This window comes from Labrus mixtus, chromosome 8 (genome assembly GCF_963584025.1).
Source record: "Labrus mixtus chromosome 8, fLabMix1.1, whole genome shotgun sequence".
Classification (NCBI taxonomy): Eukaryota; Metazoa; Chordata; class Actinopteri; order Labriformes; family Labridae; genus Labrus; species Labrus mixtus.
In genome coordinates this window covers 8961645-8976202 of record NC_083619.1, presented here as the reverse complement: position 1 = coordinate 8976202, position 14558 = coordinate 8961645, and the positions used below count along the sequence as shown (strand labels likewise).

Below are 14558 nucleotides of genomic sequence, written 5' to 3'. Positions count from 1 at the left end.
AGAGCTGTGTATTTCCTCCTTCTTCATTGAGACGGATTGAAGAGGGTGACGAGACTAACAGCAGCTCCACAGCCTGACCGAGTGGTGTTAATGAAGATCAAAGAATCGTTAGGTAGACCTCTTAATTGTTTGGTTTGAGTGACTTTTCTTTAATCTGTTGATACGATATGAATTCTACAATTCTACAATTCACTTAGCAGACGCTTTTATCCAAAGCGTATATTAACCAGCGTCACTGAGCAGAATTGTTGTCTCTGTAATGAAAAACCAAAGGCGTTTGGTAAAATCTTCAATTATAATTGTCTATAATTGTGATTAGCTGAAAGTGTAACTGAACATGTTTTGTTGGAGTTTATTACGTTTTGTTGAAAACTGCAGCTCATCTTTTTGATTCTTTGTTTAGGGAGTAGGACAGTGAGAAACCGGAGATGCTAAGAAAGGTAAGTTTATAGAAAGCCTCTCAGTAGGCCCACTGACAGTAAAATTTGTGAGTGCGTTTTTCTATTATAAGAAAATTTTTGAATCATTTAAGAGCATATTTCTTTCCTGGATGTAATTTCACATTTCCCTGCTGTAAGTCAATCAAGGGAATTCATGAAGGATTTTATAACATTTTCAGATTTTTTTAGACATTTATATTTAATATAAATATATATATTATATAAATATATTAATATTTTGTGCTCTGAATTTTCAGGGGGAGTGGGTTTGGGTGGACTCCGACATCGGGGTCCCCATTGGAGCCAGGGTGAAAGTTACACCGTCAGGCCAGTGGCTACTGGTGGACGATGAGGGAAAGGTAAACGCCCTTTGTTGACTAAGATATTATTGATACAGTGTGCTTTTCCACATTAAGCATGATGATGAAAACTGCTTCCACCCTACGTAGATCTTGTATAATTTCTCTCTTTAACCTCTCCCAGGAGCAGAGTCTGTCCCCGGAGCTGGAGGCCTCTCTCAAGATTATGCACCCAACATCAGTAGAGGGTGTGGACGACATGATCAAACTGGGAGACATGAACGAGGCCGGCCTCCTCAGAAACCTGCTGCTCCGACACAAACAAGGCAGCATCTATGTAAGCCCACGCACAAAAAAACCTACCTGTCAGCTGACTTTTCACCTGATAAAAGTCTCAGGGAGTTTTCAAATGATATGATCACTGAATGACTGACTGACTTGATTTAAGCCTGATAACTGTAAACTGTGAAAGTGTTGTCACTAGATTGAGCTACATTATCTTAGGTACGTTGTTTTTTGCGTTGAAGTCGAGTTGGTGCTCATGCTGCTGCTACATTCATTTTTAAAGGGCTAGTTCAAACAAATCCCACAGTTTTTCTCCTCAGAAATTGGGTACGTTTATTTTACAGCTTTGTCCCCACCCCTAACAAATGGCCGTATGTTATTGTATTCGTCTAAGTGTGAAAAGGTGATGGTAGATACATTTGATCATAACATGGTTTTCTAGATGCAATAGAGGACTAACTCAGGATAATTCTCTATTTTTACTGGAAGGTTTTTATTATCCTTCATCGCCCACCAGGGTGTTGCCTGGATAACTTTTATCCCTGATGATGGCACACCACTGATTATCATGGGTTACATGAACATCCACACTGATAAAGCCCAGACAACAGACTTCCTAGCTCTCCTGTCCTCATTAGACCTCAAGCAGGTCTCCACGCCTACTTACAAAGCAATAATGTATACCTGATTCTGACTCAGAAATGCTCCACAGTAAATCTTAACTGTCACCCCTCTGCATCTATCCGACCACTTCTTGGCTGCAAAAGCAAAAAAAAAATGTTTTGTGTGTGATTTGATTGACCTGTTCTTTTAAGAATCACAGACTGAATGACGTAAATGAAATGTAATTTAAACCTGATTTTGCCTAATGCTATTCTTTTCCTAAATGTAAGACCTACACAGGCTCAGTGCTGGTGGCCGTGAACCCGTACCAGGATTATCCCATGTATTCAGCTGACCAGGTAAGGCGGGCACTAACATACAAAGCATATTCATCCCTAATATTTCACTTTTGTCTCTGGAAAAAAGTGGAAACTCTCCCTCAAAGGTTACAACAATTTGATGTGTTTTTCTTCAGGTAAAGTTGTATCAGGGTCGAAAGCTCGGAGAACTTCCTCCACACATCTTCGGCATCGCTGAAACCTGCTACAGCAACATGAAACGCCACCTCAGGAACCAGTGCTGCATCATCAGGTCGGAAACAAATCACTTCTGTTCACTGCTTTTGATTAGAAATTGTGTCACATTTTATTTTCTCATTAATTGCTTCATTTTTTTCTCTCTCAGTGGGGAATCAGGAGCAGGGAAGACGGAGAGCACGAAGCTGATCCTTCAGTATTTGGCAGCGGTCAGCGGAGAACTCTCTGAACAGCAGATTGAACAGCAGATCTTGGAGTCTAACCCCATACTGGAAGGTAGGACATAAAAACAACTGCACTAATACCAGGACATTCAAGCAACAGACAAACAATGCCTGCAAGTGAAACAGTGTGAGTCCTCGAAAGAAAAAAACTTTTTAATTCTTTTTATTCAAATTTAAATTTGTTTAATCTCAGGAGAAATTCAAGGTTGTTGTTTTTTCTCATAAACCTCTTCAATCTCGGAAAACATGTTTTTTCTCAAATCCCTCCAAACCAGAATTTCTTTTTGGCTGAATAAGCCGTTTTGCAAAAGAAGTCAGACCACTCACACATTTTTCAAGTATTTAAAAAACAAAAATGCCTTTTAAAATCTGGGCCTGTGCCGCTCTCACATCCTCTGCACATGAATGATGCACACAGACACAGAATGAATAAGTGGTTGAAAGTCCTACCTGTTTGTCCCATACAGCGTTTGGAAATGCTAAAACAATCCGCAATGATAACTCCAGTCGCTTTGGGAAATATCTGGAGATATTCTTCAGTAAGGATGGAGTGATTGAAGGAGCTCGAGTGGACCAGTATCTGCTGGAGAAGTCTCGTGTCTGCCATCAGGTGAGGCAGCTTGGCTCCTCTTATCTCTCTCAGAGCGAACATCTTCTTTCTAAAGCTGTAAAACTAAACGCTATCTGTGGCAGGGCTGGGCGAATAAACATGCTGTTATCCTAATCATGCAGTGTGGGTAAAGCATAAAAAGTGACACCTTCAGTTGATCTTTCTGCCACATGAACACGTACTTCTCCTTCCACCCTGTCAGGCCCTGGAGGAGAGAAACTACCACATGTTTTACTGTCTGCTGGCAGGATTAACAGCAGAGGAGAGGAAAATCCTTCACCTTGGAAAAGCCGAGGAGTACAGATTCCTCACTAAAGTATTTCAATCTACCTTCAGCTCATTGTGTCTCCTTCACCAACCATAAAAGTTTAACAACAACAAAACATAACTGGAGTCTTCCCTCTCACGTGCTGCAGGGCGGCTGCATCCGGTGTGATGGAAGAGATGATGCTAAAGATTACGCACATATTCGATCTGCCATGAAGATCCTGAACTTCTCTGAAAGCCAGTGTCAGGAAATCCTCAAGCTGCTGGCGGCCATTTTGCACCTGGGAAACATCTGCTTTGAAGGTGAGTGTATACAAATGTGACATGTATGTGTTCATGTTTTCATAACCTGGACGACATTCCTCTTTCATTTCATATTTATGAATCTTATTAGTGTGGCTCTCCAGTGAGAACAGACATTTCTGTTGGTTGATGTGAAGATAATTTAGTTCATTATTTACTGACTGGTAGATTAAGCTTAATGAATGTTTAGTATGTTAATCATATTCATCATCTCAAAGGGAGTGCATGTAGCACTTTTTATTCAAATATATAAAACATAAGTTTGATGTATAAAGTACCTTAAAGTCAAAAGACTCAAGACCTTTAAACTGCAGATCAGCTGAGTTACTCTCCAGATCTCACTTTGCTTCACTCTTTACTACTTTGTTGTTGTTGTTGTGGTTACATTTGATAGTTTTTTTCCATCCAGCAAACACACAGAACAACCTGGAAACCAGCGATGTCAGCAAGTCAGAGCACTTCAGCATCGCAGCGTCACTACTGCAGGTGAACACTTTGTTAGCCCACGCTCACCGTTTGTTATCTGACACGAGACGCGATGACTTTTTCAGAATTCAACTGAGCAGTTTTTTGTCTTCAGGTCCAGAAGTCTTCTCTGTCCTCGAGTCTGACCCATCGTTCGTTCATGACGAACAGAGAGCGAGTGACCAAACCTCTGAGCTGTGAGCAGGCCTCTGACTGCAGAGACGCCTTCGTCAAGGTAATGGAGTTCACTATGTCAGTAAATCAGAGTGTGTTTCCTCGTTAGATCCTAGCTCCAGATAAAAGAACCTTGACTTTGTAAATGTTCACTCCTGCATCTTTAGTCCCACAAGGAAGTGTTTGACTTTAATACAGCATGACGGGACTCTTCGTGTTTGATTGCAGAGGGAATCATTGAATTGTTATACTTCATACAGCTACACACATTTACAATGCATTGTGTATTGACCCATGAACCCAACCCTCAAGAATCTCCACTTTTACTAGTGTTACAACCTGGCTGACTCCTTTGATTAACAAACTTAAAGCTTTTCATATTTTATGTGTTAACTATTTTTAAAACCTGTAAAATGTTCCCAAGCTTGAAATATTTTAACTTTTTTTGTGGGTTGATTAAATACAACACCAATTCAATCCATTTCAAGCTTCTGTGGGGAGTTTTTAGCTGCGTATGAAACAGAGTGAAATGAATACTGATGTATCATTATGACATACAAAAGTATACAAGTCCATCACAGAGAAGAATGATTTGTTTTCTATAGAGTTACTTACTGTGCGCTGTATAAACCATGGTACATGTGTATGTTTAAAGAAAGCAGGAGAAGATAGCTTTGTTGAATATCATGACTTACACATGTACGGGACAAAATCAGCAAAGTGATCAGAGGTACTGCTTTGTCCACAGGGGTCGCCAAAATCAAAACAAACCAAACTTTGAATTTGCACTTACTTTTAGTGTCAAACTTTAAGGGGGAGGGGATTGTTTTGCAAGGATCTGCAACACAATGACGTATAAAGATACCGAAGTTGAGGGATCCAGGGATAAAAAAAACTCCAGTCACAGATGCACTTGATTACTTTTGTCAGTTATCTTTTTATCTGGACATATAATGTATGTTCAGAAAACTTAGTTTAGGGGTTAGTGCGTTCGTCCCTATGTACAGAGGTTGTGGTCATTTAAGCGGGCAGCCTGGGTTCGAATCTGACCTGAGGTTCCTTTCCCACATGTCTTTCCCCTCTCTGTCTTTCTCATGTTTTCTGACTGTATCCGCTGTCCTATCTGTAAAGTAAAGGCATAAAAAGACTTCAAAAAAGACTGCTGTTTGTGTCGGATCTTTCAGGCAATCTACAACAAGCTTTTCATTTGGATCGTTGAAAAAATCAACAGCGTGATCTATAAACAGTTGATCAAAACCCCCAAATCCTCCGTCCTGTCCATTGGCTTGCTCGACATCTTTGGCTTCGAGAACTTCAACACCAACAGGTCAGGATAGTTCGTGACACATCTGTGAGGCTAATCACAAAAAAACCTTCAAACTGATCAAATACCTCCCTGTCATTTTACAGCTTTGAGCAGCTGTGCATTAACTTTGCCAACGAAAAGCTGCAGCAGTTTTTTGTGGCTCACATCTTCAAGCTGGAGCAGAAGGAGTACCAGAAGGAGGACATCGTATGGAATAACATCAAGTTCAGCGACAACCAGAACATCCTGGACCTGCTGGCTGGACAGGCCTGTAACCTGCTGGCTCTGATTGATGAAGAGAGCCATTTTCCAAAGGTGCTGGAGCTTTAATGGCTTGATTTTTCATCGATACAAAAACAATATATGTAAAAATCTGCTGGTTCAGTCTAATACTAGTACTTGTTTTTAAATTCAAAGTATTGTTTTGTGGCTCACAGGGCACAGACTCTACGATGCTGAACAAGATGAACCAGCAGCACAGCGGGAACAAGATCTACATCGCCTCTAAAAGTCAACACAACACAGATTTTGGTATTCACCACTTTGCAGGCGTGGTTTACTACGAATCTGAAGGTAGGAAACAAAAATTAAAATAGAAGACTAAAGAGCCTGCTGCTGCTCTAAAGTGATAGGTTATGCTCCTTCTTCTTTTTTGTGTGAAGGGTTCCTGGAAAAGAACCGAGATGCCGTTAGTTCTGACATCATCAAGATGGTCGACGTCTCCACCAATAAGCTGCTGCGTCAGATATTTGAGTCAGAGCTCTCAACAAACGGAGGGAAGATCGGTAACAACAAGAAGGTCATCATGACACCTAAGAGCTCACTACGGGTATGAAATCACAGCCTCAGCAGTAACTAGAATCAGGTTTATTGCTGGCTAGGTTCAACAAGGAACTGGTCTGGGACTTCCTGGTACTAGAACAATGAACACAGAAGTAAAATAAAATATAGTAAAAATCTAACAAACAGCAGTTCTTCTACTGTCAAGGAACAAGATAGATATAACAATGTTAATATGTACAAAAGGTGTAATGGAGGAGCTGGAAGTTGGGTAAGAATGTGCAAGATGATGGTGAACGCAAATCAGACAATTTCTGACAATACTTGAGATTTATTTAATAAATATATATTTCACTTATTTTAACCTCTAATGCCAATATTTATTAAAATGTTACAGAGTGCATGAGGGGTGGCATGCGCCCCCTTTCAAATCTTATCGGCCACTCTAGGTGCCACCCCAGACATCCTTAAAGGGGCTATATGTAACTTTTCGCCCAATAATAAGCGAACGGTTAACTGATGTGAAAAAGTAGATGTTCACTGTCTATCTGTGTTGCTTGTATAAAAGTTTCCCGGGGTCGTATTTTTGGCGAAAGCTCCAGGAAGTGACATTTTATGCATGTTCTCAACGTCCTCCTCACTCCGCTCCGCTTACAGAGATCAACAGTACAAACTCATCACACACTCCTGCTCTCAGCCAGTGCCTGCCGAGACTGTCGTTTGTAGGATGGAGAATGAATACAGACACAAAGACTCCTTCACAGACTTCACATGTGTATAACCACTTACCTCCTCTGTAAACATTATGCCGGTGAAGATTCAGTTTTTCGCGGCCGATGATGATGCTCGTTTGTGTACGTACGAGCACGTATGACTAGCGCGCGAGGGAGCGAGCAACAGGTTACTGGTTCAGTTCGCCTAACGGCCATGCGGTATCGCTACATACACAGTATTTTTGAAAGTTACATATATGCCCTTTAACGATTATTGGCTGTTTGCCTCACCCAAGGTGGGACTTATGTTGAAATCCACCATTCAGGCTGTGTTGCAACAAGCAGCTCATAGTTTTTAGTCTGCACATGTTTTTTTTTGCAATTTTTAAAAAATACTTTAAATCATGACTGTAGACACACATATTGTTTTGCGTCCTTAAAGAATTAAGCTTAGAAGACGTTTATGTTACCATTACCTTGTGCTACTTAAAAGTCCATGTGATTAGTGCAGACAGAAGGGGTGAATAAAAGTTCTTCTTTCATGTGTGTGCACACAAACTTCCGGCCACCCATGCGCAAGTCGGTGCCCCAGTTGGGCCACCCCAGTCCAAAAAGTCTGGACACGCCCCTGAATGTTACAAAAACACTTTTGTATTAGAGTTACCTCCGCTGTTATCCGTGCAGATCTAACCGACTGTGAAAAAGTGACATTTGTACAATGCAATGATATTGTTTTGTCTCGTTTTCCTTTAAGTTCCTCTTGAGCTGCGATAGCAACTACAACCTGCGATAGAGTTTAATCTTATCCGATCTTATCTTATCTTGTGTCATCTTGTGTCATGTTGTGTCATGCCGCCTTTCTGGGATGGAGAGATAATGTTATGATGATAATGTTTCCTGTTTTTACTGGAACTCACCTCATTTTGAACAGAAGCCATTATCTTACAATCAAATGCTAGAATTGACATTTATATATTTAGTCTTAATTGTAATAAGGGTAGGGTACGTGTATTGATCATGACACTGGTGTGACAGTTCTACTGTGTTCCCGACATGGCATCATGATTTTCTGTCTTCTGCACAGTCTCGGACTGACGGCAGAAAACCAGTGCTGACACTGAGTGGTCAGTTCCGTCAGTCTCTGGACTCTCTGATGAAGGCTCTGTCCGCCTGCCAGCCCTTCTTCATCCGCTGCTTCAAACCCAACAACAAAAAACAGTCCGAGGTGAATCACTACTGCTACTACACTGCAGAATAACAACACAGAGTAACACAGCTGCTATTTTAAGCATGTGTATTTATACAGGGATGTATAATTTATAGACTGTAAAAATAATGTATGAAATGAGGAAAGTAGTGGTTATGTAAGTTTGCCCTTGTCTTTTTCACCTTTGGTTCCCCTGTAGAAGATTAATTTTCCAGTCTGCCTCTCAGCCCCTTGACTATATGGGTTAACAATGAGCTCTTCCTGTTTGTTACCATAAAGCAATCGAGCAAATTTCCTCTAATATAAACCTTCTAACAAACAGTGTCGGGTTGTTCCCCGGAGTCCTTCCTTGCCGCTTTTAATTTAGTCAAAGTTATATTCCCTCCCTGGTTTATACTGGCTCCAGCGAGGGTCATGTCAGTCTGTCACCCCTGCACTTTGGTGAAGATGTAAATATCCTGACATCTACTGGATGGATCTCCATCATAGTTAATGTGGAGGTTCATGCTCCTCAGAGGATGAATCCCTCCTCCTGAATTTCATTTGTAATGCCTTTAGCATCTCAAAGTTCTTTTTAGTTATCCTCTGAACTCTCTTAAAATCTACTTGATGGGATGTCATAGAAACTGATACAGTCATTCATGATCCCAAAATGATGACTCATGATGAATTTGTTCACTTTCTCTCGAGTCTTGGAAGTTGAGTTTCATGAAAATTTGGTCAGAAACAGTCAACAACTCGCAATTTATTTTCTTAATTTTCTCATTTCTTAATATCCTTTGTTTTAGTTTCATATATCCCTAAACTTAAGACGTTCCCATCGTCCTCGGCTGTACTTCGCATTAATCTTTTTTACCAATGACACTGTCAGGGAAACTGTTTTAGTTTGCCGTGGTGTTAAATTCCAATATATTATATTTAGAGCTGTGGTATGTGACTATTTTACATTTTTACAGGGGAAGGGGCCAATTAGGGTGATTTGTTTCCTCTCCCTTTTAAATAATATCACAGTAACAATAAGCTGATAAAACCGTTGGCTTTAAGACGTGCTTTTGCTGTTCCTGAGACGAAAGAGGTCAAAATACTTCTCAGGCCCACTTATCCACACTCATCGAACTCTACTCTCGTCCAGCTGTTCGACAGAGAACTGTGTATTCGTCAGCTGAGATACTCCGGTATGATGGACACCATCCGCATCAGGAAGCTGGGATACCCCATCCGCCACACTTTAAACGAGTTCCTAAAGCGCTACAGGGTGCTGCTGAAGACCACCGTCTGTGACCCCAGGATGGTTAGTCCTGTTTATATGATTCATAACAATGTGGACTGTTGATTTAAAATCTTAACCATAACTGTCAACCAAGAGAATTCAGCCCCTTTCATTATTATATCTTTAAAGATTGGTTTGCATCTTTGGTGTCTTGACTGTCATTAGCGTCTTTCCATCAACAAATAAACTCTCTGTTGTTTCTGCAGAAGTCGGCTGCTGCCTGCTGTGAAGCCATCTGCAGGACAGTGATTAAAGGAGAGGACAAGTGGAAAATAGGCAGGACCAAGATTTTCCTCAAGGTGAAGAAAACTTTGAAAATAATTTCTCAGTTATTTTGATGCAGCAGAACATCACTGCACAGTAATTTAAAAGACAACAACATAGTTTTGGGCTTTAAAGCCTTTGTTTGCATAGGACAGTGGAAAGAGTAGGGAATCGGGGAGAGTGAGTGGGGGAAGACATGCAGGTATTGAGCCACAGGCCGGATTTGAACCCTGGCCGCCATCTTGGGGGACTACAGCCTCTGCACATGGGGCGCAAACTAACCATTAGGCCTACTACTACTGCACAGTAATAGTGAAGAATGTTAAAATATGAAATCCTCTGCTGATATTATATTCCCCTGAGTTGATTTGTGCTCTGTTACTTATTACTGCATGATGCACCTGTTACTTTTTATTTGTGGTCGTTAAAGAACCAATATAGAGAAGATATCTACTAAATTAAATCATAAAATGACCTTATGATGTCATCAGACATTAAGGAAACATGCTGTTGAAGTGCTGGCTTCTCTGACAACAAAGCAGCAACCAGTGTGTCCTCCTTCTGAGTTTAGATTTCAGTTCTGAATGGTCTGTTTTTGTTTTGACCACAGAAGGTAGGCAGTTTTAAGGAACCCCCAAACTGCTCTTTGCCCCTCGGTTTGCCAGGCAAACTGCAAACCAACAGGTGTTGCAGCGATGGAAGTGGGCAAATGAACAGATATTTCTATCCAACCTAAATAGCCTCGGAATTGTTCTAATAAGCTCCACGGGTTGAAACGTGGTAGAACTGGGCTAAAAATTGGAGATGCTTTTAAAAAAATGGAGAGTAGTTAGAACGCAGAAAGGTTTCTAGACCCACGCAGAGATGGCTAAACACTGAAGCTTCAGTGTACCCATTTTAAAATCTAGGTGTCAAAGTTGCATATTTCTCCTTTAATCTTGGACGTATGTAATACATAATTTACAATAATTTTCCTGCCAAACAGAAAAGTGTGAATGTGTATTCCTGTGTCTTGACTTCAGGACACTCATGATGTTTTCCTGGAAAGACTGAGGGAAGAAGAACTGAGCAGGAAAGCTGTGGTGATCCAGAGGGTCATGTTGGGCCATAAAGACAGGTGAAGAAGAGATATGAGCTGTGATTTTAATGAGGTCATAGGTACAATGCATTATCTTTGTTGACAATATGCCAACAGGGATGGGTTTGCTTACATTGTAGCTTTGGATAGATAGATGTTATTGTAACGATAATATGCCCCTTTTTTCTGTCTTTGCAGGAAGACTTTTCTGAAGAAGAGGAGGGCAGTGTTGGTGCTGCAGAAGAACTGGAGAGCTTACAGACTGAAAAAAGCAGAAAGAAAGGTCTATTACTTAACAACCTTTTATGAAACTCACAGATTGTAACTGACGTAACGCTGCCTCCCCAGATCTCTGCTACTATAAGAGAACTTATCTCAGGGTCCACTGACCTTGTCCTTTGTTTCAACTTTCACTCCAACCAGCTCCAGCGTGGCTACGACCGGCTGACTGCAAAGATCCGGAGTCGGATGCTTCAGTTTCACTACCTAAAGCAGAAAGAAGCAGCACTGACAATACAGAGCCAGGCACGTAACATAGTATATGAATACAGTGCTTAAACATATCAAACAATTCTAATGATTTATGGCTTTATTTCTTTGGTATTAAATATTCTGATACTTTTTTTGACATTTTTAAATGATCCAAATGATTTCCCCCCAAACCTTGTTACTTAAAAGTAGATAACGATGTAACTTGTATAATTTGCTGTGTGCTATGAACTATATATTTAATTTTTGGGGGGGGTTGGGGTACTTGGGTTGGGAACCGGAGTGTCGCATGTTGAAGTCTCGATCTCAACCAAGTCTGGGAATTGGTCTGGTAGCTGGAGAGGTGCCAGTTCACTTCCTATGCAGCTACTTTTCCTTAGATCTATTAGAAACAAGAACATTAAGGGACCTCCTTCTTACTAACTCTTTAATAAACTAATTAATGATACTGATTAACTACAGGTACGAGGCTACAGGTCCAGAAAAGAGTGGGAGCAGAAGAGAGAGGCGGCCATCTTGCTGCAGGCTCACACCAGAGGTCTGCTGGCCCGAAGGGAAGCTGACAGATTGAGGAAGGACAGAGGAGCTGCAGCTATTGAAACTGTAAGAAACCCAGTGACTGACAGGGACCATTCTTCCTGTTTTCCAAGGATTGCAACCAGTTCTTTTGTATTCTGTATGTAAACATCACTCTCTCCACCAAACCTCCTCACAGAACTTCTTATTACTCCAGGAGAAGGAAAGACAAGAGCAAATAGCTTTGAAACTTCAGCAGCGTCTTCAGCAGCTTGACCTCGCCCTAGCTGAAGAGGAGTGTGAGTCAATCGATGAGCAGGACTCCGGGGAGCAGGATTCCGGGGAGCAGGTGTATGAACGTCGTATACCCACTCCTCCTGTGGAAGTGGTCAAACAGGAAGCATTGAAATCAGACGAATTTAAGGTAACCCATAATGTGACATCATTCATATCATCACATATTAAATGTACTGACAAATAACGGTGATATTTATCATTCTTTTACTCTTAAGAAGAGAAGAAACCTGCTAGAGCTGCAGGAGAATCCCTCGATAAACATCAGTCCAGCCTCAAACTCGTCGACCCCGACACCATCGACGAGAGAGGAGGACGAGGATGACATGTTTGATGAAGACAGTGATCAGTTTTCTTTCTACAAGTTCAGCGTACAATACTTCCGGGGCGACGCTACACACACACACATCACGCAGAGACTCAAACATCCTCTTCTGCCTCACGATGACGAGGGCGACGCGCTGGTGAGAGCTTAGAGAAGAGAGAGACACACAGATTTCTACTTTTTCAATCTTTTGCCAAATCTCACTCCTACCTCTTCCCCTTGTTCTCCTCCAGGCATGTGTGACTGTATTCTGGATTATTCTGCGTTACATGGAGGACATGCCAGAGCCCAAATCTATGGACGGCGTGTCCCAAGCCTCGAGCACGATCTCACGCGACCTTCCTCACAGGAGAGGCCGCAGGCTGAGCAGCCTGGTGGGACTGGACCAGGTAACAAAGTCTAGTGTACATCAGGAGTGATAATTCAAGTGCATGTAGGATTGTGGAGGTTGCAGGTCAATTCTGTTATAGATAATGAGAGTTTATTGAACGTTTACTAAACATCAGAGTTCATTTTGGCAGCTATTTGAGATTTAATCTAAGTCTTTAGTCACATTTGAGTAATTTCCACCCTTCATATTTTTAATCATGTTGAGAAGATGACAACTCAATACATGTTTTTCAATTTTAGCTTATTAAAAGTCATTACAGTGTTCATTCCTTAAAGTCGATACCTTTCTCGCTTTAAATGTCATATATATTGTTCTCCTTTTCAACAAGTTTAAATAAGTCTCAGAGTTTCCCAAAACATGTCGGTGAATTTTCTTTTTTTAAATCCACTCTGATCCTGTATTTGATCACGCCTATGAACCCCTCTATTTCAGACCTGTTCAGAACAGGCTGTTTCTGTGTCTGTACCTTTAAATATGTAAATGAGCTGTTACTGACCACGCCCCTCTGGAAGGGCTTGGGTTGCTCTGGTTTTCTCACTCCATGTCCGATTGTTTACGGTGAGAAGGCAGACTAAACACCTAGCTGAGGGAGTGTCACCCACCTGGGGGAGGGGTTACTGCCCTTTGTGATGTCATGAAGGCAAAATCTCCAAACTGCCTGTTTAAGCACACATTTTCTGAAAAGTGGAGAAGGCTATTAGATTCTATAGATTCAAAGCATGAAACTGTTTATTTGATAAATCTTTTTTTTTTTAAATCGAAGCCTTAATCTTAGAGAGTTACACATACTATGATACCATCCAGACATAACTCACTGACACACACACACACACACACACCTCTTCTCTCTCCTGCCTTATTTTGACACACGGATTGGATGCACAATGTGAGACAATATCACAGATTTTGAGTGTCCAGATCATCAGTCCTGTTTCCTCTCGTAAACAAATACAAAACATCTGTCATCATATTTTTTATTATAAAAGATCTATTTTTAAATGATCATCGTCTCAGCTCTCTCGTGGGAAAAAGGTAGTTTAGGAATTTGACTTACTACTTGATTATTTATTTAGTAGGAGCAAGTATTTTATTCCATGTTTTGTTTATTCTCTGTGTGAAGTACTTTGTGTTTCAATAACTGTTTAAAAGGCCTTTAGAAGATCATTTCTCATTGTTTCAGTGATTGCTCAGTCATCAATCATCCCCGTTTTTTCTCTCGATAGAAAATTCTGAGGAAGAACAAGAAAAAGCTTGGAGGAAGAAAAGCTTCTACCATTATTGAGGAGGTCAGTGCTTTTGCTGTTCACCATTTACTCACTATTTCTGTGTCAATTGATTATGTGTGATCGAGGCTGATTGCTCTTTCCCTCTCGTTGTTCATCAGCCGGAGGACCTGACAGAAGACGAGGACGTCATGATCGGAGAGGGTCCTAAACTACATCGGTACCTCACGTCCCAGGAGAAGCTACACATTATCATTGGCTACGCTCTATCCAGACGAGACATGAGGTCAGCATGAGAAAAGAAATACACTTAAAGCACACGCTGACATTTAGATAGAAAGTCTGTACACAATGGAGAAAAAGCCTTGAAACATCAGATTTCATTAATTTCCTCTTTTCCGCTTTCCAACGACATAAAACACAACACCAACTAGTATTATTAAAGGGGCGAAATAAGTGACCGAAACAACCTTTCCAAACTTTTTTTGAGGAGTTT

The 14558-nt window shown here is 41.0% G+C and overlaps 1 protein-coding gene across 1 annotated transcript in view; it reads left to right on the top strand.

The window, feature by feature from the left end:
- Window positions 1-14558, top strand: part of LOC132978363 (unconventional myosin-VIIb-like) — a 30775-nt gene continuing 16217 nt past the window's right edge. The window contains exons 1-28 of the mRNA XM_061043502.1: window positions 1-107; window positions 408-440; window positions 698-799; window positions 924-1076; window positions 1918-1986; window positions 2103-2218; window positions 2312-2439; window positions 2855-2997; window positions 3200-3313; window positions 3414-3567; window positions 3977-4053; window positions 4148-4267; window positions 5391-5533; window positions 5617-5827; window positions 5950-6085; window positions 6175-6341; window positions 8090-8230; window positions 9345-9503; window positions 9689-9781; window positions 10769-10863; window positions 11023-11107; window positions 11248-11349; window positions 11776-11916; window positions 12029-12253; window positions 12342-12587; window positions 12682-12837; window positions 14063-14125; window positions 14224-14348. Coding sequence (XP_060899485.1) covers window positions 429-440; window positions 698-799; window positions 924-1076; window positions 1918-1986; window positions 2103-2218; window positions 2312-2439; window positions 2855-2997; window positions 3200-3313; window positions 3414-3567; window positions 3977-4053; window positions 4148-4267; window positions 5391-5533; window positions 5617-5827; window positions 5950-6085; window positions 6175-6341; window positions 8090-8230; window positions 9345-9503; window positions 9689-9781; window positions 10769-10863; window positions 11023-11107; window positions 11248-11349; window positions 11776-11916; window positions 12029-12253; window positions 12342-12587; window positions 12682-12837; window positions 14063-14125; window positions 14224-14348 — 3476 coding nt within the window. The 5' untranslated portion in view covers window positions 1-107; window positions 408-428. The remainder of the gene's footprint in view (window positions 108-407; window positions 441-697; window positions 800-923; window positions 1077-1917; window positions 1987-2102; window positions 2219-2311; window positions 2440-2854; window positions 2998-3199; window positions 3314-3413; window positions 3568-3976; window positions 4054-4147; window positions 4268-5390; window positions 5534-5616; window positions 5828-5949; window positions 6086-6174; window positions 6342-8089; window positions 8231-9344; window positions 9504-9688; window positions 9782-10768; window positions 10864-11022; window positions 11108-11247; window positions 11350-11775; window positions 11917-12028; window positions 12254-12341; window positions 12588-12681; window positions 12838-14062; window positions 14126-14223; window positions 14349-14558) is intronic.